Genomic DNA, 27950 nt, shown 5'->3' with positions numbered 1-27950 from the left:
TAAATTGGAAGATTCATCAAAAACGAAAACCAGTACTACTACGACTTACATTGTGATTTTACAGCAATTATGGATAAGAGTTTTGAAACTGTATATGATTAACTTTTTTATATCTAGCATACTAAATTTTAACTCTGTAAGTACATTTATATCAATATATTGTGCTATTAATCTTTAATATATTTCGTATTTTTTGTTCATTTAGTTAAATGTGGTTTATATTCTCTTTGGCCCAAAACTGTGATATTTCACTTATCTGAAAATGTTTCCAAAAATGTAACAACCCCCAAAATGTAATACTTGTAATACGAAAAACCTGTGCACTTAAAACGATTATTCCCCGTCATACCTCTCCTAAATCGTTCCTGACACTTACTCCTCAAACCGAATTTCGAATGTATTTTTTTATGAGCCGTAAAATGGAATTTAGAATATCAAACGCCATAAATCCTGGTAGGGAGTTGTTTGTCCGACTACCCCGGGACTTATCTCCGTGTTATCTTGATCCTTTAAGAAACGGGGTTATTTTTGCATGCGAATAGGATAAATGCCACAGTCTGAGCGATACAGACAGGCAATACATTGAAGGATCCTCTCGGGAAACATACACTATTCCAGCTTTTCGGAAAACCTTACTGTTCGCTGAATGTTTTATGTTTGTACTTTTGAAAGTAGCTTCTTCTGTATTACGTTATATTTTTAGTACGTTATGATATGAATTAATTAAATTGGAATTAGATAGTATTATTCAGGTGGCCGGATTTTGCATTAGTACAAGAAAAAACGAATGCAAAGTACTGTATCTAGGAAAGCAAAAATGATACATGTTTCAAACAAAAATTTTAATAATATGGCTATAAATAATGCATCGTTGCCACATCTACATGAAATCAGTGTCAACAACGGATTTTAGTTCGACCACCCTAGTAACTGATGCTATGTTGCTTAATTTAGACAGTTTTTGTTTTAATTGGTTTAAATGATGTCGTTTTCGAGATATTGCCCTTTAAACATTGTAATTTTCATTATTTGGAAGACTATAGCAGGCGAATGGTTGAAGATAGACAAAACGGTTTACATGTTCCTATCTTACTTTTTTCAGATCTAGGTTATGATAGTATTTTAAAAATTTCCAAAAAAAAAAAACAAAAAATGCTTAAAATTGGATTCCTTAGGTAAGTCAGTTCAAGAAAAATGGCTCATTTATGTGTTGACTATTAATCGTAATATTTTATGTAAATTGTGTAGTATGGCAAAAATGGTCTGGCGTAAACGTTAGCACAGTAGGTAGTTTGTAATTGGTCAAAAACAGCAGCTTCATGTTTTTATTTACCAATCACAAACCATAAACTGTACTGTAATTTACGCAAATTTTTTAACACGTGTAGAACAGATTTTTTAGACTTTTTTACACACTCGTTTCATCTAGCTGCAAAATAACCGAATAAATAAATAACAAGTTAAAATATCGACTCTGCAGTAATATTTATGTATGGGGTCGACGGAAAATGAGATTTAAAAGAAAACCGCCTAGAAAAGCTCGGAGCAACATGTAAATTGAGGCCCTCGGAGGCCGACGTTGAAAAAGAACGGTCGTAACGTCCCGGCGTGGAACGTTATCCTAAATGGTGTTAGGGTAAATTTGACTTGAAACTGCCGTAAATCTAAAATGAATAACTCATTTGTAGCTGCAACCCGATTACGCCGAACATTGCGCGCCCCCGGGTTAAACTCTGTACAAATTTAAAAATTGTGCTCGTATTTCATTCCCGCAAAAGCGTACTACACTCTTACTAACAGGTAGATTATTACATAAAAGACTTCCAGCAACTGTTCATAGAATCTTTTGCTTCGTTTTACACTTTTCAGTTCCAAATTTACGATTTATAAATTCAATTACAAAAAGTCCCATTTTGAAGTTACGAAATAACCGATTCAAAATCGGAAATCGGTATTATAATTTCTTTACAATTTTTTTGTAAAAATTTCATAAATTTACTACGTAACAAAATTTGGGTCATGTTTGGTCCCATCGACTAAAAGGGTTTTTTTAGGTCCCAAATAGTGGAAAGCGGCTACTGGAAGCTGTCGGAATATTGGAAAATACTACTTTTTAGATTTTTGCCAAAATTTGACTTATATTTTAGCGAGGAGAAGAAATTTTGGTCAATGTGAAGTTCCAGGAGGGCCAGGAGACCTTAAAAGAAGTTAACCCAAGATTTTGGTAGGGTTACCTAACCCATAACCTACTTAAATTAGTCCATTTTAGGCAAATTTTTACCCATTGCAAGCAATTTTTTCGAGATTTTTTTAAGACAACTTAATAATTTTATTTTTTGACCGGGCCTGGACAAAAGGACCGAGAAAGGTTTATAGTAAATAGCAAAAAAATACCCCATACCAATGGGCTTGGCTAGAATATCAAAAACTATTTTAAATTCAGCTAAAAACATGCAGATGCAATTTATATCGATTTTCCGATTTTAATTCTAGCAAATTGCGATGTTGCCAATTTTGCAAAAGTAAAAACAATACAGGTTAATGAAAAACACCCAGCAAACATAAAATCTACAAGAAAATTGCAAATTTTTGTTTTAAGTCAAGAAACGGACTATTGGCAATGTTTTTAACTGCATTAACTTAATATTTTGCCTGTAAATGTAACATTATTAGTGGTTTTGTGGTGCAATTTCTTTATTTTTTATTTCTTATTTCTCCTTTGGCCAATGTAAACTAATAGTTATTGAAAATAGGCAACATCAAATTTTGTTATAGCAAAAATTCCAAAATTTGGTCCATACTGTGATTTTTTGAGCTTCATGCCCAAACAAACACTTGCCACGTAATACTGGAACATTATTAAATAGACAGTCACGTGACAACTGTCAAAATAATGATCAAGCCACGACTTGTCTTAAATGCTTCAAGAAAACTGTTCCATACTGTGATTTTTTTACTTTATGTCCAATTTGGGCAAAGTTTGTCAGTTTTGACATTTTTGGCACTTGCCACTTAATACTGGAACTTTTTTGTTTCTGACAGTTATCATGTGACACTGGAATACTAATTACTAGACAGTGACTAATGAACTGTCAAATTATAGATCAAGAAGCTATAAAACACGTCTGGTTTCGAACAGTATAAAAAATGTATAAAACTTTGTATTTTGCAGTTTCACGTTTTGGTTGAACAAACTTTGACGTGTGTGACAGCAATCACGTGAAACTGGTAAAGTATTTAATTAGACAGTCACGTGACAACGGTCAAAATAATGGCCAAGAAAAACCATGACTTGTCTCAAATACTTAAAAACTGTTCCCTACTGTGATTTTTAGAGCTTCATGCCCAAACTGGGTAACGTTTGTCTGTTTTGACATGTCTGGCAGTTGTCACGTGATACTGGAACAGTATTTAATTAAACAATCACGTGATGAGCTAAAAACCACGACTTTTCTCGAACTATTCCATACTGTCATTTTTAGAGCTCTATGCTCAAACTGGACACACTTTGTCAGTTTCCATACTACTACTACTGAAACACTATTTCCGTTATTGTAGACATGTGACAGCCGTAAAACTATTTGTCAGGGACCTATAAAAAACACGTCTTGTTTCGAATACTGCAAATGAACTATTTTTCTATATTACTGTGATTTTTACGGCTTCACGCCCTGATTGGTTAAAGTTTGACAGTTTTGACGTTTGTGACAGATGTCACATAAAACTTAAACACGATTTACATAGACATGTCACGTGACAACTGTTAAAATAATCTACATGGAGTCAAAAAACATGTATTCTCTTGAATACTGCCAGAAAACCAGTTTTAAACTGTGATTCTTGCAGCTTTTTGCCCACACTTGTCAATGTTTGACAGTTGTGATGTTTAGAACAGGTGTCACTTGTTAGGAATCACCCTTTACTTAAACAGTCACGTGACACCTGTCAAAATAATATCTTAATACTCTATCGGGTTTTTCTAAAAAAAAATATTAATTTATTTTAAGAAAATTTATAAAAATCGTAAAAGTGTTTAGCTATACAGGGTGTCTCACGACGAAAGACATCGATTGATATTGGAAAAAGTATAAATAGGAGAGTTTTGAAAATTTGGCAGGATACTGATGTCGACATGCCCAATCTAGCTAAAATATTTTCAAGATGGTTGGCACTTCCGTTTATACCAGAAGTCGATCACAACTTTCTTATTTTAAATAGAACACCCTATATATTATTACATATTTGGATTCCTCACAAAATTCTGACCAACTTTTGTGTACAATACCCTATGCCTATCTCTAGCCGTTTTCGAAATATTTGATGTTTTTCCAAAAAAGTGACAGTTGCAACGCTCAACATATTTTTGTACTCTGTCAACAAAACCGTATTTCATTTTGCAATGAAACTTTGGGTTATTGTAAATAAAGGATCGTTTTATTAAACTGAGGGTGCGTAATGACTCATTTGTATACAGGGTCGTCAAAAAAAAATCATAAACTTGCCACTAAAAAAAATGAAAAATCTCAAGTTTTTTAAATAGAAACCCACATTTTTTATGACGAAATCATTTTGAGCATTAAAAATTACTATAAGTTTCAATTTACTTGCCTATACCTAAATCCAACCCATTTCGTTTTATTTGAGAATAAACATTTTTTTTATTATGCTGCACGGCTGGGATTATCTGGTGTTCTAGTTGGTCATGCTTTTGACACACGGTGATATTGGAGACCTGCAGAGCATGTTAATAACACTAGTTTTGAGTGTTTTGACAACTGCAAATATACCGTAGCGGTTACGTTATTCAAACCAAGATTACTTAAATCTGTTAATTATTTACCGAGAATGTAATAAAGTTGTGAGTAGAACGTGTGAGGTATTTGCCGCTCGTTATCCAGAAAAACCAAAGCCATCACCAAAAGCTGTCAAGCAAATAATTGAAAATTTTAAGAATACGGGATCTGTGAAGATAAAAGCTATTAAAACGAAACCAATCCTTAATAATACAAATGTAGAAATTGCAATTTTGGGCTATTTTGTTGCAAATCCAACTTCGTCAATAAGACAAGTTTCCGTAGAATCAGGCATATCCTAAAGCTCAATTCAAAGGATCCTGAAGAAACATAAATTTTACCCTTTTTCATTTAAATTAGTGCAACACTTAAAAGAGGTTGAATTTCCGAAGAGAGTGGTTTTTAGTGAGTTTTTGCTGACTAGTCACTATGGAGAAGAATTGTTTTTGAATAATATTATTTAGAGCGACTAAGCCAAATTCACTAAAAATGGAATGTTCAATAGACATAATTCACACTATTGATGTGACATAAATCAACACGTAATTAGAGAGAGACATTTTCAAGAAATCTGGAGTTTTATGAATAAAAAATGTTTATTCTCAAATAAAACGAAATGGGTTGGATATAGGTATAGGCAAGTAAATTGAAACGTATAGTAATTTTTAATGCTCAAAATGATTCCGTCATAAAAAATGTGGGTTTCTAATTAAAAAACTTGAGATTTTTCATTTTTTTTAGTGGCAAATTTATGATTTTTTTTTGACGACCCTGTATACAAATGAGTCATTACGCACCCCCAGTTTAATAAAACGATCCTTTATTTACAATAACCCAAAGTTTCATTGCAAAATGAAATACGGTTTTGACAGAGTACAAAAATATGTTGAGCGTTGCAACTGTCACTTTTTTGGAAAAACATCAAATATTTCGAAAACGGCTAGAGATAGGCATAGGGTATTGTACACAAAAGTTGGTCAGAATTTTGTGAGGAATCCAAATATGGAATAATATATAGGGTGTTCTATTTAAAATAAGAAAGTTGTGATCGACTTCCGGTATAAACGGAAGTGCAACCATCTTGAAAATATTTTAGTTAGATTGGGCATGCCGACATCAGTATCCTGCCAAATTTTCAAAACTCTCCTGTTTATACTTTTTCCAATATCAATCGATGTCTTTCGTCGTGGGACACCCTGTATAGATAGTTTTTGATATTTTAGCCAGGACCATTGGTATTGAGCCATTATTTTTATTTAATATGGATCTTACTTCGTCGTTTTATCCAGGCCGGATCAAAAAATAAAAATGTTAAGATATCTTTAAAAAAATTGACAAAATCGTTTGAAATGGGTAAAAATTGGTTCAAAATGGCCTAATCTAAGTAGATTATGGGTTAGGTAAACCAACGAAAATCGTAGGTTGGCTTCTTTAGAAGTCCCCTGACCATCCTAGAGCCTCACATTGACAAAAACACCGGACATTTCTGCTCACTGCTAAAACATAGGGCAAATTTTGGCAAAAACTCAAAAAGTGGGATTTTCTGATTTTCCTGAACTTATAACAATTTTACGAGAACTCTCAATGGCCGTTTCCCACTATTTGGGACCCAAGAAACTCAAAAAACACGTTTTGTCGATGAAACCCAAACATGATCCAAATTTTGTTGTTTTTTTACTTCATAATTTTTCCATTTGGAGAAAGTGTTTTAAAGTATAAAAAGCTGAAATTTTTTCGGTTCGTGAAGGTTTGGCGTGAGTTTAAAACGTCAAAATCACTCGTCCTAAATTCCATAGCCTGAATTGTGACAATTTTTAAAATTTGCAAAAATAAATATTGTTACTTTCAAGTAAATTTTTATCGTGTTTGACCAGCCTGTACATAAAACAGAATAACAAACTTGCATGTAGCACTTTGAAATTCATTAGAAGACTCTGACTGGACAAAGCCACACGATTATCTCGCAACATCAATTAAAACGAAACCGTCGAAAGCATAAAAGACACCTAATTACTCCTGAATAATAAAAAAACCACCCAGTACCAAGAGAAAAATCCTGTCCCCCAACTTTCTCGCTTATGCGGACAAACAAATCTATTAAACCCATCTCGCTTTAATCTGGTCGTAAAAAAAGCGTTTAGTGTTTAGCCATAAACTGTATCCGTATCCCCACTATTAAGAAAGATCCGGTTTACCGGAAAAGAATTGCCATTGTAGCTCTCTTTTTTCCGGGCAAAGGGACATTGCGCTTATCTTTGTCTAACTCGCGTGTCCGATGCTCCGCCCCTTTATTCCCGATTTCGGGACGCAAGATCGTCGGGAAGCTGCCTAATGGACCTCCCATAGCAACGTGTTTCGCTTTTCGCGTTACATCTCGGCCGGAGATAAAACCATTTTAACAGCTTTGGCGGCAAAAGCTCTTCTGGTTTGTTCGAACAAGTTGCGCGCAAAACGCGAGTTTTTTTTTAAAACGAAAATTTTCTTGAACGCGAAAAAACTATGTCAGTGTGCAAGAACTAGACTATGAAGTGTCCGGTTTTGTAAAAGTATAGACAGTTGAATATTTCACTGAGTTCGGGGGTTTCCCCCAAAGGCACCACCACGATTTTTGGGGACAGTCACAAAGTAAGTACATCATCGTGAATTGAAAATTTATCAAGTTAAGTCATAAAATATAATAAAGCAAATTTAGCCACTAAAAAACAAGAATTCGCAAAAATTCATATTTTTCCCAAAAAAAAATCAACAAATAGAACTTATTAAACGTATAACATTTTAACTTTTTCTATATAAAAGGTAAAAGGTAAATTTTTAATCCATGGCTTACAAGAGAATACTGCCTGTGATTGGCCTAGTTATTATTACTTTAATTGATTATTGATTCGTCCTGCCAATGGCAATTCCTTACTGTTAGAAGGAGTAAAAAAATAATGATTACGGACAACAAATCCCTAAGGTTGCAATGCAACAAATTTGTAGTAAATTTTTTCTTACCCTTTACATACACAAATTAATAGCTTTTATAGCAAATCAATCTGATTGATTTTATCAAAAACGGTCTTTTAAGCCTCTTTTTGATAATTAAATTCAGCTATCGCATTTCGGAGATACAAGACGATGAAAATGACCAAATATGTTACTTTCGTGATTGTTTTCTTAAGCAGTTTAGTTCATGATTGTATTTAGTTTGGTTTTTAGTATTATACAAACTCCAAAATTAGCGTAATAGCTAATTATGTACCAAGGGCGTTAGAGGAAACATAATGTTTATACTCTCCCTAATTACCTTTATACCTATATTTCCTGTTTCTGGCATTGAAAAAGTAAGGTATACCTTTACCGATATGTGGTTTACTGTGTATTTTACCTGAATGATGTGACTTTGATAGTCCTCAGTTAGTAAAAATGGCAAAAGTTGGACGAAACTTTATAAAATATAAAAGAAAATGCAGGAAAATTTAACGAAAGTTTATTACCTCAAAAGTCAACATCATCCTAAGGTAAAGAATACCTTAGTTTTTATGACAATGAAGGAATAAAAAAATTATTGATAATATTAAAAAAGGTTTCAGGGCGTTATGATAACGCCCGCTTATAATGCCCTCAGGTTGTTATGAACACTATAACCTACAGCGTTTCCAAGGTATTATATATTCATAACGTATAGGTGAAACATAATAGTATATTACGTAACTAGTGCTGTAAGAAGCCGTAAAATGCCTTAGAGCACGTGTGACGTACTATACTTTACCTACGACCAAATGGAAAGTCCTTTTTTCGCAATTCATATAATTCAGAGTAACTTTTCATTAAAAAAGTATATTTTCAACGTATTGACATCATATTTGTTACGAATCATAGGTATTATGCCACTAAAGAAAAAAATAATAACGTAATAAAAAAAAATCACAAATCATGTTACTTAAATAATTATTAGTGTGGTTCTTAAAATAATTATTTATGGTGACATTACAGTTATTAAGAAGAAAGGAAAAACTTTCAGTAATTACTTGATCTGTTTGCTATTGCAGATAATATTCTAGATGAAGTGGTACTTACTTAAAACTGCATGAACAATGCATTACTCGATGATCTCCATCTAATATACTCTGACAAAGGAAGTAATGTAAACAAAATTAATTTTTCCCAGCATTAGAGAGTTAGTTTGTGGCCGATCTTAAAACTGTGCGCTTTTTTTACAACTGTGCGTTTTTTTACAACTGTGCGTAAAGAGGTTCATTACGTAACGGAAAACTAGCATAAATAGCTATTTACACTGAGGTCGTAGGTAAAATCCTTTAACAACATATTCTAAAAAAAAAAAATAAGACACAATTCATATAAAAGTAATTTCTTCTTTATTGCTTCAAGAATTTTTGAGGCATTGAGCTTAAATATGCTTGGTATGGTAAATTAACTACTTAGGGCCTTGCTGCGCCAACTGATTATAAAAAGCTACAGGGTGTAACCGTGGTGTTTTTTTTTAGGTAATGCCCCCATTTTACATTCTCGTTCAACTGACGAGTAATAGGAGTTTCACTGCATTTCAAAACCAAATCATCGCAGGATGCCATTCAACATGGCAACATCAAATTCAAGCAATGCAGTGCAAATCAAGTCAACTTATCATAATCGTCAAACAAGTCGATATTTAACAAACTTAAACACCCTGTATCTCGGAAACAAAGCGTTTCTGAGACAGTCATGAAACATTTCCAAAACTCACCCTGCATACATTTCAATGATATGATGATATTTCCTTTGGTAAGCTGCTAAAATGTATTTGCTGTTAAATTAAATTATTAAAAATTACTCTGTAACAAAACTCATTATTTTCAATGAAATTTAGCTGCCATAACGTCTTTTTTATAGTATATTTATAAGCGTAATTAATGTAATTAAACTCCCGAGAAAAGACGACTATTAATGAGTAGATTCACCCCTATGATTAGATTACCGAAGAAATTATATCAAATTATACCGGTACCAGTTTTAGTGGATCTGCACGCACTGTTGCTTTTTTTTGGTTCAAAATTTCCTGCCCTAAAATATTGTATTTGTTTTTATGATTCAATTAAAATGGTATCGCAATACCGTTTTTTCTTACAAATTAGTGCCAAATTATTAACCATAGCTTAATTTTGTACAAGTGAGTATGGATTAATAGTTACATTTCAGTATTACAATGAAACATAAGGCATTATGTTTGGTTAGCTAAGTATAATTTTGGGACACCTTATATAATTAAAATCTATCTAGAAAAGTAGTCATTCGTATCTAAAACTTTCTTATTTAAAGTTTTATACTAAAACTAAAAATTAGGCTTGTGCTTGGTGATCTATATTCAATCAATAACCCTGATAAAGATAATTTTAGAAGAAATTTACCAAAATTTCCCTCTCTCTCTTTTACATTAAAAAAAGTGTTTTACCGGAAAGATCGAGTACTAAATATGTTACATTGTTTTGGACCTTTTGAAACATCATAACCACTTTATTTAAGGAAATAAACAAAAAGGTTGAATAGAAAAATTGTTCGTCGAGAACCAGAAATTCCGATCATCAACAAGTTGCTGAGATAACAAGTTATGGAAATCTACAGAATAAAGTCAGAGAACAAACCATGAAGGCGTCTCGAATGCCTAAGTGACATTGTGTGGAAAAACAAATACCTCAACATAAACAGTAAAATTAGAGTATATAAATCGACAATCAGACCTGTCATAATGTATGCAGCCGAAACAAGACCAGTCACATCGAAAACATTACAAATGATGCGAACGGTTGAAATGAAAATAATAAGAAGTATAAACGGAAAAACACTACACGACAGAATCAGAAGCGAAGACCTTAGACAACAGAGCGAGATACAGGACATAGAAAGGTGGGTAAGAGAGAAGAAAATACTGGACAGAATGGAAGACAACAGACTTGTAAAAATCGCAAATACAAACCCAAGGCAGACCTCCAAAAACGCTGGAAAGAATGCTGGACATCAACGTCCGAAGAGGCATAATAGGACAAAACTGGCATTAGCCTACCTATATGGACACCCATATTAGAAATTATTCCACCAGCATGACCAAAATTTAGTTACGTGCTAAATCTAATGCCCCTCGCGCTCCTAATAAAAACTGCCGGTATTTATTTTTATTACGTAAGTGTTTTGCTGTACTTAGTTTAATAACCTCGATACAATTAGGTTTGTTGGTGTATACCACAGATCGCTAATAAGGGCATCCTGTATCGCTTAAATTAAGTGCTGCAAATTAAATTGTTGTGCGTTAAACGGATTTTTCTTTATTACGCATATAAATCGGTGTTAAAGAAAAAAAAATGTAGCGGGGAATTTAACTGGAACTCGCTCATCCGCACAAAGCCGAGAATCGGCCTTCCATCAGGGATAATCATATTCGTATAACATGAGGGACGCAATTTGTCTACCAAAAGTCTCTATTAGGCAGTTAGGTTCCTAATTGAATTTCGTGTGAGCACCCCTATCTTTAACATCTCAAACAAGTGGCTCTGTTGCATAAATTAAGCAACGCTATAATTTAGTAGCTCTCCTTTTTGAGTGGGCGGTATAAATGAATGATCAACTCTAATCTCGTTACAGCCATTAATAAAACCTTTTTGGAGCGTTCGCAAATAGTGAAAGCAAAGATAAACTCGAAATCTAAACTGTGAACGTCGAAATCTTTGGAGATTGCTCTAATTGGACGCTAAAAAGTCACGTGCGTCCGCACTCACTTTCCCACCCGCGTTATATTTATTTGATTTCACCCTTGCTGCAGTGCCATTCAATTGCTAACCAGTCGGATAATTTCGCGTTGAGCACGTACAATTGTGATTTTTTCTACTTGGATTGGTGCACAATTCATCGGGAATTATTCGTTTATTTAACACGATTTAACCCTGTTATTTACTTCAATGATTTCCGATTGGGAAATTACTAGATTGTCATAAACTTCTCGTTTCCCCAAAAAGTTTTCCAAGTAATACATACAGTGTGTTCCAAATTGGTTCTACATGTATTGGGTTCTCGGTAACCGTAAGAGCTACAGAGTCGGTTAAATAGGAAAAGTTTTTGGTGAAACTTATTTCCGGTTTCCAAATTAAATTATCTGTCTGTTTTCCGGAAAATTGGGAAAACGTCAGAGACTGCATTTTACAGAACAGAAACAATTGCTTACAGCTCTTTAATAATAATAATAATAATAATAATAATGTTTCTTTATTTTAGATGACATACTTATAATCATCAATGTACAGGGTGCTGCATTTTCGATGGTTTTACGGGGTACAGAGAAAACGGTAATAGATAGAAAAAAAGTAGCATACGTGTTCTGGTCTCTTTTTCTGAGCTGAGATGACTGGCGAAAAGTGGGTGGCGCAAACTTGTTTTGTTTCAAAGATACGGGGGGTTTTCGAAAATTGGTAATTTTTGAACCTTTTGAGTATTTCAGTTGCTCTTAAAGTTATCAAAAAAGGAAGAAGGGTTCCCGGTAGAAGTTTTCATGTAGAATCCAATGGCGTAGTCAGTTTTTTTCTATTCCGTTTAGTTTCTGACATATGACAGTAAGTTTTTTAAATTGAACATTCTATATATTTTTACGTCATTTAATTCTGTTGATTTTTACCTTTTCAACGGTGTATTACAACATATAAGTTTGTAAAAGTTAATCCTGTTATTTTAAAAAAAGACCTTTGCTAAGCTAAAAAAAGTCCAATATCGAAAATACCAAACAGAATCGGAAATCATATATAAACTAATACATCAGAAAATTAAATATTTTTAATAAATGTTATTAAAAATATAAGTTACAAACAGTTCTACCGTCACTTTAATAAGAAAAGTGGCCATTTCTATTTTCTACTATTTTTAAGGTGGAAGTTGAAAAAACTGTTTATAAACGACATGTAACATGTTAATATGAACATAGCCAAATTTTGTTTCGACTGTGGGTATTTTTATACATTATTTAGCACTTTTTTGTTAAGGAAACGCTTTTTTTCTAATTACCAAGATTAACGTTTACAAACTTATATGTTTTAATACACCGTTGAAAAAGTAAAAATTAACAGAATTAAATGAACTAAAAATATATAGGGTGTTCCATTTAAAAAAATATAACTTACTGTCATGTGTCAGAAACTAAACGTAATAGAAAAAAGCTGACTACGCCATTAGATTGCACGTCAAAACTTCTACCGGAAACCGTTTTTCCTTTTTTGATAACTTCTTTACGTGTAATAATTCATTGTCATCATTTACCTAATTGCTTATTTTTTGTTTTAAAAATTACTAACTTTGTTTTTTCAGTATTCAGTATAAGTTGATTTTCTTTAACAAAGCCATAAGAGAGTTTTGACATTATAAAAATTAGTAGCACAATAAAGCACACTGATTGTCATTTGTTTTTCATAATGGCGGCGTGTTTTTCATAAAAATGTTTTTCTGCCTTTTAGAAACTCAATAATACCATCATCAAGTACATCATTGAAAAATTTTTTAAGCACTCCAGAAATGCAAAGATTCAAGATGGTGGCCATAAGAATTTACTTTTCATCCATATCTCGGAAAGCAATGATGATTTTTCTAATTACGTCATCGTGTCCTATGTAAAAAAAGTGTCTTAATTATGTCTTAGTTTCAAAACTCTCTTTGGCTTTGTTAAAGAGTGTTTAAAATGCAGCCTGTGACGTTTTCCCAATTTTCTAGAAAACGGAGAAAGATAATTTAATTTAGAAACCGGAAATAAGTTTCACATAAAATTCTCTAAAACTGTCCCTATTTAACCGACTCTGTAGCTCTTACGGTTACCGAGGTCCAAATACATGTTAAACCAATTTGGGACACACTGTATAAATAAAAAGGATACGCATTTATGGCTCTGTTCTTTTTACATTTTTTCACTGAAAAATAATAAATTATGTTAATGGCAGACTCTAATTTAAATAATATATAACAATTGAAAATGTTTGGATCGGTAAATAACTGTTTTGCTATTCGATAAATTACTCTAAAACATTGAAAAAAAAATAAATATAACTATTCAGAGCAAAACAAACCAGAACATATCGAGTTGACCAAGATGAAAATAGAATTTTCTGAAAATGCTAATTATTGGGAATATGACTAAATGAGCACATGTACTCAGCAGAGCACATTAGAGTAACAGTAAATAAATAAAATTCTGCTAGATACTGAATACGCCTATACAGTGTTAAAGTTTCAAGAAAATATTGGTATTTTCTCTTTTTTAACTCCCATAGTTTATGAGATATTTTGATCAAATTGTGAACGTAGGCTACTGTTTGGACCACACACAATAATGCTGAAGACACCGTATTTTCCAGACTTGGCGCTTTGTAACTTCTTCTTCTTCCCGAAAACTGAACAAGTTTTTTTTTAATGTTTTGAAAATTAGAAGAAACGCTAGCGCAAGTGTATTATCACAGGTATTATATACAAGGGAGATTACTTTGAAGGGGATAAAAACAAATGTTGATGATATTTGTTGATAAAAAAGTCACTTTATTTTTTGATCACACATTGTATGAGGTCAAAATTAGAAAAAAAATTGGACCAAACACGTTGTGAAATCACTATTTTGTGTAGTTCACATTTTTAGTAGCAGAAAAATTGCTCGTCAGACAAAATCGTACTTTTCCTAACTGGTTACCTTAATAGCTACCATCTTTAGTTTTTAACAGTAACATAGTCTACAGCTACACATCAATCAATCATTTATATTCTATTATACCTGTTATGAGTAATTGGCAAATTATAACATAAAAAAAACTCATTACTAACGATCAACAAACTGAAATTATCAAAGAGTCATGACATTTATTGTTGCATTACTCAAATTAGCATATTACCTATAATTTAGTGTGCCCACTTAATTGGACCTATAAATTAACAAATCAGAATAAACAATAATATTCGATTAATAAACGGGGCGCCGATGAAACGATATTAAATAATCAAATACCTTTGCTTTCAGTTGATACTCCATAATTCCCATTTTGTAATTAATAATTATTTTGTCATTTTAGTATTGATTATTTAAGTGCATGTGAAACGAAAAAAGTCAATATTATACTGGTTTGAAGTCATCGATTGAAACAAATTGATCGAAATATGTCTCAATTAAATTCAGCTGCTCTTTATAGACCTAATTTCAATATAGTCGTATTAATATCTCTAACCAAATTTGTTTTATCCAATTTAACCAGTGCCCACATCTTATTAGGAATAATACGATCAATGTCTACAATGAATTATTTACCTAATTGCTAATAATAGTTTAACAATTAAAAAAAATACAGTGAGTGGCAACACTATGGAATCAAAATGTTAATCAAATCCTAGTAAAATTCTGTACATAATTTATAAAACATTATGGTTTTCAAGGTAGTGTTCATCTTAAAATACGTTGCTCTATCGAATTCCGGAGTTGCTGCTAGTATAAACTGACTCACCCTGTATACTTATACAGGTTTTGACGGAAGTTGGTACCACTTGTAGTGAGAATTCGCACGCCAACATCAACAGCTCGTATCTGATTAAGCTCAATCATTCAAACATCAAATAACCCCCATGTAAAGCTTGAAAAGCATTCCAGGCTTATCACTTTTAATGCTCGAACGAACTAATTTCGATGGTAATCAATTTGGAACTTTAAAAAAACACAACAAGCAGCCTTAATAGGAGCGAATAATGAAATCGTAAACGAGACAAATCAGAAACTAATGAACTAATAAAATAATTGACGAGAGGTTCTTTGTTGACAAACGAGCACAGCCAATAAAACGATTAAGGTCTAATTGATTAGATCGATTTTGAAAGATCGTCTCACAATGTAACCGTCGGTTATTGTATGGGAATCACAAACATTCTTATTAAATGACAATAGACCCAATTGAAAGCATCAGAAATGAATCACTGGGACACTGAACTTTCATAAAAAAGTGATTTAGATTAAAAGTAAAATCAACAGGGGTTTTTTGTTATTTTGTAATACCTAAACTGAGGTAAATTGCACTGTCCTCATTTGAAGTATTCATTTAAAAAGCAGATTTTTTGATAACAAAATGCAGGAATATTTCTGAACAAAAAAACACTGTATTAATAAAAATATAATTTTTGTCCCCATATTCATTAAAGTTAACTTAACACTGTTTGACGTCAATAAACCGAAATTTAAGGACTGTCAAACAAACTTTCTTACTTTATATATTTGTCCTACAAGTTTATACAGTTAACTTCAATTTAACTAAATAGCTATTCCAGTTTCGGAGATGTTGGCAAAACAACTGTCATAAATTATCCGCTATTTTAACACCCTCTAGCAGCCAAATAGTATAAACGACAATCTTAAGTTGGGATATTTTCATTTTTTTTTATTATTTAGGGAGTTCAGAATCTGTCAACCTACTATCTATCAACCTTAATGCCATTTGATCGTAACTTTTCAATTAACCAAGTTAGTGAGCGTCAAAATAACGTCTATCCATAGATTGTTTGTTGTTTATAGAGTTTGAGTTATTTGACTTTAAAAAAAGTGCGGGATTACCAAATTTTTTCTAGAAATTAGATAAAACGTCAAAAAACTCATTTTGTTGTTTTTGGTTCTAAATTTGTTTTTTAAATTTTGATGGCAATTTTACTAAATCTTCTCGTTCTGTGTTAGTATTGAATGAGCTTTATAATTATGAAATTCTTCATACAAATTTTATATTTCTTAAGTTTGTCAATTTTGCGTTTTTTTGTCGTAAAACTAATAGATGAAAGTGTCATAAATGACAAAATGTGGCTTTTAAAGGGTTCTAACCAAAGTCCAATTTTCAGCTCATTAACTCAAAAGATTCCGGAGATATGGTTAAGTTTGATGCCCTCTAGCGGCCAAATAATTTAAGCTATATACTAATGTAGGCATCATCATCAGTGTCAAAACACTTTATCTTTTATTTGTGCGGTGCTGCAAAAATGTTATTTTTCGAAGAAACTAAAAAAAATCCTCAATTTTACGGTTTATACAACGTTTTTTAAGTTCCCACACAAATGGCAAGTTTATGATGATAAAGCCGAATTGAGAAGTAATACAACGTTGCCAAACTTTCAGTTTGCTAGGCCAACCACAATGTTAGCTGTTTTTGACAATTTCCAGAAAAATTAAGATTTTACACTGAGCATTGTTTACTGTAATCCTAATATTTTTTTCTTTTTTGTAGCTTGCAGGTGGGGGTGGCAGAGGAATGTTCTGCTACCATTGCCCACCCACCTTGCATCCCGGAGCACCACAACCACGACTGCCAACTCTGGAGTACCCTTTCACCCCATCGCACCCTTGTAAGTATTTTTTTTTATTATAAGATCGTAATTTAGGAATTCAAAAGTGTTGATTCAGTATTTACTCCCCTCGAAAATAAATCAGACAGCTTAATAACCTCTTTCGTCGGAAACATACATCATCATTATTGTGGCTCCTACCCTAGGTGGATTACCGGATTATTCGATAATAATCACAGGTTGCCGAAAATATTCCTTTTTACGAGTCGCACTAATGCGATAAGTAAATCTACCCTCAGGATGGCATGTGCTGCTGAAATTTGTTATTAGGGGAACGACTAGCAGGCTCCCTTAGGACCGGTAAAGTGAATAAAAATTACGTTCTTACATTGTACGCCGGGCTGTCCGACTAAATATGATTAAAATTTGATAGTCGATGGGGGCTAATTTACGATAACGTGTTAATAGTGGATGTACATGGTGATTGTTTATATTTTACTCAATAGCTAACTCCGTCAATTTTGATCTGACAGCATAGTTAAACTATGCTCAGCAAAGTTGCAGTATTTCTCCTGAATCGCCAGATACCAATATCAAAATTGATATATGTCAAATTTTCAACACATGTTTTGATTACTTTAAATGAAATGTAATTTTTTGCTTATTCGAAAGATCTCATTTCTCTGATTTCAATTGTGTCCAGTAAGCACATGATCTCACCCCACATATTTTTTTTATTTCATATTTGATTAGCACGCAAAAAATATGACATACGTATTTTATTATTTTTCAAAATACTAAGTCTATCATAACAAGAATTAAATAAAAAATTAAAATTTTATAGTAACATATGACGTAGACGGTTTTCAACCAATTAGCTTTATCAGCTTTCTCTACGCTTGCTTTTGTGTTGCCAGTTTGTAAACTTTTACCGATTAAAATTAATCTTAACAAATTAGAAACGATAAAAACCGGCCTTATTTCTATAAACATCTCAGTGTTTACAGTTGTCAAGTTTCTAACAATAACACTAGACTAAAGGCATTATGCCAAATTGACATCAAATTACTTTTTGTCCAGTGAAATAAAAAAGTTGTCGTGCCGTGCTATAAAACGTGCTATTTGGCAACATTACACTCTGCGGATTTCACTCGTGACTCGACTTTGAGGTTATAAATCACCTGATCGGCAGATGCTGTCAACCATCAGACAGCCATAACCAATCAAACTGGTGAAAGTCGTCCACGTCATATACGCGGCAAAACCGTCGATTTAAATTTATTTACGAATTTTCAAGTCCTGTAAGTTACCAAAAAAACTTATTTTTTGTAAATAAACTACAAAATCTCATTCTTTAGATTGAAAACATAAAGAGAAAACTTAAACCGTAGAACAGGGTCGTTAAAACTCACAAGTCAGTCAAATTTAGAGAGATTTTGACTTTGGACTATTTCAACAAATTGACAAGTAATTGTCAATTTTGACATCAGATTCTGGTGATTTAGGAAAAATACTGCAACTATGCTGTCAGATCAAAATTAATAAAGTTAGCTATTGAGTAAAATATAAACAATCACTCTGTACAAGAAACAAACAGATCTTCTTGTTCCACTTACGAGAGCTAAAAAATTAAATTAATCAAAGCGGTTGACGTTGAAAGTTTTAGCGAAATTTCTCCATTTTGAAATTTAGAGCTAATATAATTAACCCCATACTGGGGATGTATTAATTAAAATCTCATGTTTAATTCAAAGGAATTGTATAATATGCTATCTTATAATCAGCTTTGTACTCTCGGTACGAATTAAAACCACACACACACATCCAAACATTACGGGACCTTTTAATATTCGGGGTGGTTTAGTATTATTGACCTGATTTATTTAAATTTGCAGCATAATCTGGTTTATACGGATTAAGAATATCAGATTATCATATACGGGATGACCGTTTTGGAAAGTTATTAATTAATGTTCCGGTGACCGAAAAGGGTCAGTCAGTTTGAGGCAAATAATATGTGGAAAGTATAGCAGATATTAGAAATTTATACAGGATATTTTCGAAATACAGACTTTATTTTGGCAAAATACAAAAAAATAACAGAAAAAGGTTTTAGATAATCTACTGCTGATATCATTAACGGCTTTAAACTGATGATTGGTTTTTTTGTTAGTAGTAAGTAGTTTTTTTAACAACTGTCAAAAATTGCAAACAAATTTGATGCAATTTATCAGTTTGACAACATTGCCAACACATTTAGTACCAAATTGGCAGAATTTGTCACTTTGTTATGAGACTTTTTGAAGACAAAATTTACAAAAAGGTCTATTAACTTCTTTTTACAGAAAACAATGACTTTGATATTTTATGGCGGCCTTGTTAGATTTTTTGATTTGCAAAAAAAAATTAAAATTTGTTAATATGTGACACCTTACAAGTACAACTTTTTTTTTCATTTTTCTTAGTGATTATTTATATTTCACACAAATTAGTGAACGGTTATTTTTTATTACTTAATATAGTGTGAATATTTAAAAAAAAAATACTGGTTAGTGCTTTGTAGGTTTTGATTGAAAAAGGTTGACATAGTTATTCTGTATTGTTTGTCAAATCGGATAATAAAGTAGAATTATGTAACTCAAATACGAAAGGTAAATAATAGTCTGATGATGGCAATTATGCCAAAACCGATCATCAGTTGACTTTTTTAATAAGTATGATCGTCTTTTCTTAATAAAAGTTCTGCTCTCCCGAGTTTTTTGTGTGCAGTTTATTATTATCAAAAATTTACTAAAAAAATTTAACAGGCAAGTTATTTATTTAGTGTTTCACCTATACATTATGAATAAATAATACATTAGAAACGGTGTAGGTTATAGTGTTCATAACAATCTGAGGGCGTTATAAGCGGGCGTTATAATGATAACGCCCGCTTATAACGCGCTGAAACCTTTTTCAATTATGCCTGTTTATTTAATTATTTTAATGTTGCTGCTTATTTATATTTCATCATCTCACGTTCAAGTATATTCACTTATACCACAAACAACCTAATTAATACAATGAAACTAACTAAACTTTATTTCCAAAATAAAAACTACAACTTTTAAAAGTTCCGGAAAATAACGCAGAACCAACAACAGAATGGTCCGAAATTCTAGTAATGACTTTGTTCTGAGTCTCGCATATGTTTGAAATCAATTCTTCCAGTGTTTTCTCATATTGATATAATTTTATTTTATTCAATTTTCTTCTACATTTCCGTGCGAAGACACCGAACTAGCTATCATTTGAGCAACCTTGTTTTTTGAAGAAATACTTTCTTCAATATATCCCTCTGCAACCGTCGAACTTTTCCACTTTCCATGTCGTTTTAGAGTCTCATATGTAGAGCTCGAATCAGATGAGAAAAGGCCACCGCATCATCAATGACGCAGTTTTTAAAACTATTTCTTTCTCCTTCTACAGTTGCCGTCGCATTAGATAAAATCAGAGGCGTCCTATTAAAATATTCCCGAAAATATATTGTTAAGCGGTCAAAAAGCCACTTGGCAACGTAGCACGGTTTTTACTTGGACACAATTAAAACAGATGCGGCAGCGGCCAGGGACATTTGGACCTTTTTATATGCTTTTACTAGCCGGCACTCTAAACGGTGTTGCCAAGTTTAAAAAAATGTAGTGGCGGACAGGGAGACTTAGGGGGTTAGGTTAGGTTCCGTTTTAGTCTGGTGTTTTGGTTGTATTGTTGATGGTCGCAGTTGAAGTTCACATAGTGTTATGAATAAAAAACGTTATTTTGTCAAAATGTCTTTCAAAAAGGTTGGAAAGAAAGGTGTTATCATATACAGCCAAGGCCGTGAAATCGTCAGTAACGTCTTACAATTTATGAAGAAAGAAGCAGAAGGAGTTTCCATTCCTTTGAAAAACTTGTTGTCTTTTATTTTCTTTATTAAAAACGACGAAAATGTTTCATTTTACTGATAAAATAATAGCACGCCACTGACTGGCTGCAACAACTTGGAAAGTAACGAGAGCAGCAATATTTAAAGCGAGACGTACAGAGATCGTGACATCATCGTTTGATGACGCCTGTGGCCTTTTCTTAGCTGATTCGAGCTCTAGCTCCTGCTCCAACAAGAAGAGTAGATGTGCGCCGCAGACAGTGGCTAGTGTGCGACCCCGGATGATCCATTTCAAGTACTTTTTGCTATGGCTGTAGGTACACTTCCTATCGTATTCTTACCCACTGGCTGTACTGTACTTTACGGTGTACTTTACGATATGTAAGAAAGAATCTTCGCTCTTTTATTCATTTCTTAGTGCTGCATATCTTCTTATTATACTAAGAACACCTATGTTTTCCTCGTCGACAATAGTAAAACTTTTTGAAGTAAATGTTTTAGTTTCTGGCACTTTTACAAATATAACCACCACTTTATCTTCAATATGGTCAACGGTCATTTTAACTAACTCATCTCGTCTTAACCCACCAAATGAAACTATTACCAGTATTACCTTATGTAGCAGATGAATGTCATCAGGAGCACTTCCAAGAAATTCCGAAAATTTCTCTTTCTAAAATTTTGAATTTTTTCGGAACATATTCTTTTGACTTACCTTACTTATTGAGAAATGTCTATATTTTCATGATCGATCAGCGTAGATCTAAGAATTGAGTACTTAGTCCATAGTGAGTTAGGAGTATATTTTTCTGACTGAAATAAAAAGAAAGAATAATTAAATTTATGTATTGAAATTATGATAATATTTTCAACTTACCAGCTCCTGGATATACGCCATTAAAACAGTTTCAATAATATTACCAATAGCATTTTTTGTCTTCCAGGCAATCAAAATTTGGTATTCCCAAACCCAAACCTAACCTAACCTATCCCTTGGGCTGTTTCGGCCTTCAGGACATTATGTTCTCTCTAACGCCCTTGGTGCATAAATAGCTATTTTACGCTTTGTGACTAAAGGCAGAGTAAACTATAATGATTAAAAATTATAAGTACGTATGACACTTGAAAGAATGAAAAGAAGCATCGAAAACTAAAAAAAAGGAACAGTCTAGTTATTTTAGTTAGCATCACAATTGGTAAATTAATTATAATGAACTAAGTAAAACCAAATAACTAAAGAAGGAATTTTTTTGAAAAAGAAACGATGATATTCCAAAATCTTCAGCCCTGTAACTTTTGAAAATGCGTAAACATCCAAATTTGGCTTAATTTTACATTTTTAAAACTAACTCTTTTAATCTTCATTTTTGTATACAGTATATTCCTAAATTTCAACAATTTGCACTATAAAATACCGATATTTTATTGACTAAAATTACTGATATTCTCATGCTCGATACCCTGTATACAGGAAATACTGACCGCATCGAATCAAATTGTAGGTTTACTCTTGACGCTTTAATCTTTTAACTTTTGTCACGGACAGGTACGATACTGTAAAGGTTAAAGGTTAGTAGCCTAATAGCTAAAATTGTAAATTTTTCCGCTTAATAGCAGTGTTTAGTCGTCATGCATACAAATAAAATTACCCATCACGGGAAAGGTTTTTGCAAAATAACTTTATCGAAACGAGAAGAAATTGGGCGTTGTTTTATCACACACTTTTCCCGTTTGGAAAATTGTTTTAATGGAATTTGCGGTGTCTGAAACTTTTATCGGAACATCTAAAGTGATTAGTCGAAGGAATGACCGCAAGTCCGACTTCGGAACTTTCCAAGTAGATTTGGACGGAAACGAGATAACTCCATGCTACATAAACGAAGTTAGGTTTATTGAGTTTTGAGGGAAAGATGGCAAATAACTGCGTAAATATTGGGAAATTCGGTTCGTCTTTCAACCGTAGATTAAAGTTTACTTTTTTTTGTTGCAGACACCAGCTACTCGTATCATCCAGCCATTCACGATGACACTTTTGTGAGAAGAAAACAGAGAAGAAACAGGACGACTTTTACACTACAACAAGTATGTTTATTACACTTCTGTTCATCATACTCTTTATTAATTAATATTAAGTAGACAAAATTAAAAGTCGGTGTCACAATAGTTATTCATGATATGAGTGTTAAAAATGGTTTTTTAAGTCACGCAACTACTTTTAACACGAATACCATAAAATATAGTTTTCTACAAACGCATTAAAAATTTCAATGATTCCTTATAGGTATATTGCACTAGTGTTAAAAGTTGAATTTTTAATGCGTTTGTAGAAAAATACAGGGTGTCTTGCAGTGGAGGGTACCTTAGACGATTATTTGGAAAATTTGCATGTTTAGGTAACGAGTAACGTTTTATGGATCTAAAATAGGTTTATCACTGCCACGTTGCCGCTTGTACTAAAAAGTAGTACCAACTTTGTTATTTTAAATTGCCATTAAAATTGCATTAAAATGATGTATTATGTTTCTATACTTTAACGGAAGTAAATTATACGGATTTCACCATAAACAGAAATTTGTGAAAAAATACTGCTTTCACGACAAAAATAGAAAATTGAGACAATATACAGGGTGTTTTCTAAGTACTTGTACAGGGTGTCCCAATAAGCCGTGCACGTGACTGTTTCTCGAAAACTATACTCGTACGGCTACGAAAAAAAAATTGTATTAGTAAATGTGGCCAAGGGAAAACGCTGGAAATAATTTTCAGCATTCTAAATACACCGCTAGGGGGCGATTCGATACCACTAAAATAAAAAATATCCAAAAACTCAAATTTAAATGAAAAGATATAGTAAGAGCATTTTCTGTCCTGTAGAGTGTCCCAAAACAATGTTCCATTTAGTTTTCGGTCTTCAGAGGGCGTTTTTACAAAAATTGCACTTTCATCTTAGATATCTCGAAAAAATCAAATGCAATGGTATAGCTTCCTATTACTTATTCCATAAGCAATCAAATTATCTATCGTTGTGTGGAAATTTTTTTTTTTTTGTTGTCTGAATTAAAACGTAATTGCGTGTACTAATGACTGTCATTATAACCAAACCCTATGCAACATATTAGTATTCTAATTTGATTAATAATATAATGTTTATAACTGTAAAAAGGCTATTTTTAATGATTTTTCAATAATATCTCGTGTTACAAAAGAGATAGAGTACTGCAGTTTTCACACAACGATAGATAATCTGATCGCTTATGGAATAGGTAATAGAACGATATACCATTGCATTTGATTTTTTCGAGATATCAAAGATGAAAGTGCAATTTTTGTAAAAACGCCCTCTATCGAAAAGACCGAAAACTAAATAGAACATTGTTTTGGGACACTCTACAGGACAGAAAATGCTCTTTAAAATTCCGCAAAAACAAAGCCTCTTCGATTAGCCGTTTTCGAGATATTTCATTTCTTTCAAAGCAAACTTTGGACTACTCCCACCACATTATTTAAAAAGATACAAAAAAAAGTTAAATGGGAAAATTCTTCGTAGAGAATAGGAGATTACTGTTATAAGAATTTTACTATACCTTTCCATTTAAATTTTCAGTTTTTGGAGATTTTTCATTTTAGTGGTATCGAAACGCCCCCTAGCGGTGGATTTAGAAAGATGAAAATTATTTTCAGTATATTCTCTTGGTCACATTTACTAATAAAAAAAATTTCTTGTAGCCATACTACGTATACTTTCCGAGGAACAGCCGCGTGCACGGCTTATTGGGACACCCTATACAACCTCTAAGGAATCTTTGACCAATTTTAAGTAAAAAATTCGTATAACCATAGGACCATAAACTTCAGAATATTTTTTTTCAACAAACCTTATTTACTTTGAAAATTAAGCACTGGACATTCATTTTTAAATACTTTTTATGTCTCTTTCTGTAGTAACAGTAAACAAAGACAGAAACTGTGATTTTTCCTTAAAAACAAAATAGTTTTAGAGAAACGCAGTTGAAGTAAATAAGGTCGATTTTTGTTTGAAACAAACGAGTGTTTTAATAGAATTTTTCGTTGTTAATTATTTTACGCCAAGCAAAAATGAACCTTAACTTTGAAAATTACTCTATATAATTCACACGATATGTCATTTTAATGGGCTTTTCTTTTCCAAAATAATATACAGGGGGTTTCAGTTAAAAAACACAACTTGTTTCAATCCAATGTTTTACTGGCTGGCGGCAAAAATATTACTTTACAGCCACCCTGCATAATTTAGAACAATTTCTTCCCGTAATAATAGTTCGTCAACCCTTATTAACCTGTGATCAAAATATTGATTTTATTAAAAAATCAATAAATGTAGCAAAATCTTGAAAAAAGGTAAAAGACAGACATAAAGTCGTATTAACAAAAAATGATGCGATACAAAATTTATAAGAGTCTACAGGGTGTTCTCTTTTAAATAATAAATTTGCTGCTACTTTTTAATGCAAGCGATACTCGTCATAAACATCTAAGTGACCATCCACTGTGACACCCTGTATGTATTTAACACTAAAATAGTGATATTTACATTTGAATACAGATTCTCTGATTATGATTTGTAGCACGGACTTTAGTTTTAAGCATAAAAAATGTTAATTTAAGCATTTATTTTAGTTGGAAGAACTTGAGAGTGCATTTGCCCAAACTCACTATCCTGACGTGTTTACTAGAGAGGATTTGGCAATGAAAATCAATCTAACAGAAGCGCGTGTTCAAGTAAGTTTTACACTAACCTAAAACTAATTAACAGAAGTGGAAATTTTAAATTAATTGACTGGAAAGATTGTTCGTTCACTCTAATTGGAACGTGACATCAGTCTTTGTTTTATTATTTTAAGATAAATGCTGCCCCTTCGTATACAAAACAAATGGGGTTGTTAATTGTGTTTTGCACTGCTTTTTCCCTTTGTTGTCGTTTTGAAATCTTGTTAAGGGGTTGAAGAGTGGTTTTAAGACTGTCTGAGAATGTTTTGGAGTTTGAAATTGAACACCAATTGTAAAATAGTAAGAAAGTTCAAGAATAAATCAAATTCACATGAGTACGAAAATTATCGTTTAAATAGTGGCTTTTAAAGAAGTGGCTTTTAGGAATGTATTCATTAAATCAAATTATAACTTTTTATGCTTATACAACCAACACTTTTGCTAGGAAGTGTATTGTTGGTTGCCTAATAAATGAACACAACAGAAATAAATTAAAGATATGTTTTGAAAAATTTTTAAGAAATATGTCATTATCTACGAATGTCAGATCAAATCATAACTTAGATACTATTTTGAGGATCATCCACCAGTTAAACATAACACAACTTTATAAAAACCGCCCCTAAATCCATCTCTTGATCTTTTTACCCCACTCGCATAAAAGTCTATTCAAATAATCCGCGGTATTTTTACTGTTTCAATTTTTCCGGTTGGCAGACTCGTGTTTCAGCCATTTATCTTTCCGGCCCCTTCTTATGATAAATTGAAAAATAAATAACTCAGCCTAAAGTAAAATGGCAACCGTATATTTTAAACACTAATAGTTTGAACTCCCTTATGGAATCGGCTTAAAAAAATAGTTCACTTTGCCTCAAGTAAAAAAAGCTAATCCGCATTTATTATTTTTTTAAAACCACAAGCCATAACAGATGTTAGCCCTTGTTCCCTATTTGCCCTAACCTGTATAAGAGTGGTTTGGAGGGTGTTTCGGTTAATAGAATTTCCCCTTATTGTGGATGTTTACGAACCAAGAATTTTGGAGTTTAATGAAAAAATTGTTAGCTAAAAAAAAGTAGAAAATTTTAACGTAAAAGAGGACGTTAAATAGACACATAACGTTTCTAAAAGCCGACATCAAACGACCGGATTATTTATTTTAACCTTATAAAACATCGTAAGAGGGCTGTACTTCGCCGTTTTATGAAATCACTTTGCAAGATGCGGATTAAAACCAATTTGATCTCAGGAAAAGCAATTTGAAAGTAAATTTATGCTTAAAAGTACGTTAAGTTGGGCTTAAAGTGTACTTTTGACGTTAAATGGTCTCTAATGCTTGTTTTCGTTTGTAATTTTGTTCAACCCTTCTCCAAAGGTATACGTAACACTATTTGTCCCTATTAAAAAATTGAGAGCTTTTGCTTATATTTCATTACCAAGCGAAAGTAATTTCGTTTATTTCGCAAACGAAAAATGGTTTTAATAATAATTTATTTAGTTTGAGTACTTTCATTTTTCCATATTCTCTGTCTGTTGTCAAGACAATACATACAACAAAATGTGACATAAATACTATTGCAAATAATTAACTTTTTAGAAAACCTTTTAGAGTGTGAGTTTTTATTAAGTAATTGTACAAAATTTAAGGTGTACATTTTTGAGCAATTTTAAGCATAAAAGATCGTATAAACGCATTATTTCGGAGATGCAGAGGATGTCAAAGTTTCGGAGATACAGGTCATAACTCCTACAGTTTTTGAGATATTGAGCTCAACTTTGGAACACAACTAACTCCTTAAAGCCTTAGGGATGTTAGCTACTGTTATTTTTATTAAGAGAGTGTATTTTTGTGACACCCTCTAACTCCGAAAATATGCATTTGCGAACCTATGTTTATACTAACTAAGAATGTGATTCTCTTTATCAACTTGAAATATTTTTCAGAAATTGCATCAAAATTTGAACATTTTGCATCTCCAAAATTGTTCGACATTTAGCGACTAAAGAAAGCTCAAAATACTTGTCTTGAACTGTTTTTTCATATTAACAGCAACACGGTTGAAAATATAAAGATTATCCGAAAAAGAACAAAAAGGAAAACAGTCAAATTTTGAAACTAACGTTCTGCCAGTTGTGACCGCGTTTACCCGGTTTTCAGTAAATGTAGTCTACTGGGTGCAGAACGTTTTCTAAACAGTTTGGGTATTGTACAA

At 32.4% G+C, this 27950-nt stretch overlaps 1 protein-coding gene across 2 annotated transcripts in view; it reads left to right on the top strand.

Annotated features, from left to right (window-relative positions):
• The first annotated feature begins 7122 nt into the window (after positions 1 to 7122).
• Drgx (Dorsal root ganglia homeobox) overlaps positions 7123 to 27950 on the top strand; it is a 58526-nt gene continuing 37698 nt past the window's right edge. Inside the window, exons 1-4 of one of the 2 annotated variants that reach the window (XM_081981370.1) lie at positions 7123 to 7418; positions 17033 to 17150; positions 22985 to 23076; positions 25651 to 25752. In XM_081981370.1, the coding sequence (XP_081837496.1) occupies positions 17057 to 17150; positions 22985 to 23076; positions 25651 to 25752 (288 nt within the window). In that variant the 5' untranslated portion in view covers positions 7123 to 7418; positions 17033 to 17056. The remainder of the gene's footprint in view (positions 7419 to 17032; positions 17151 to 22984; positions 23077 to 25650; positions 25753 to 27950) is intronic. The other variant, XM_081981378.1, reaches the window with a different exon arrangement.

Source organism: Ips typographus, linkage group LG1, assembly GCF_016097725.1.
Source record: "Ips typographus isolate SLU linkage group LG1, UJ_Ityp_2.0, whole genome shotgun sequence".
NCBI lineage: Eukaryota > Metazoa > Arthropoda > Insecta > Coleoptera > Curculionidae > Ips > Ips typographus.
The sequence above is the reverse complement of the archived record's forward strand: the minus strand, read 5'-3'. Positions and strand labels throughout refer to the sequence as shown.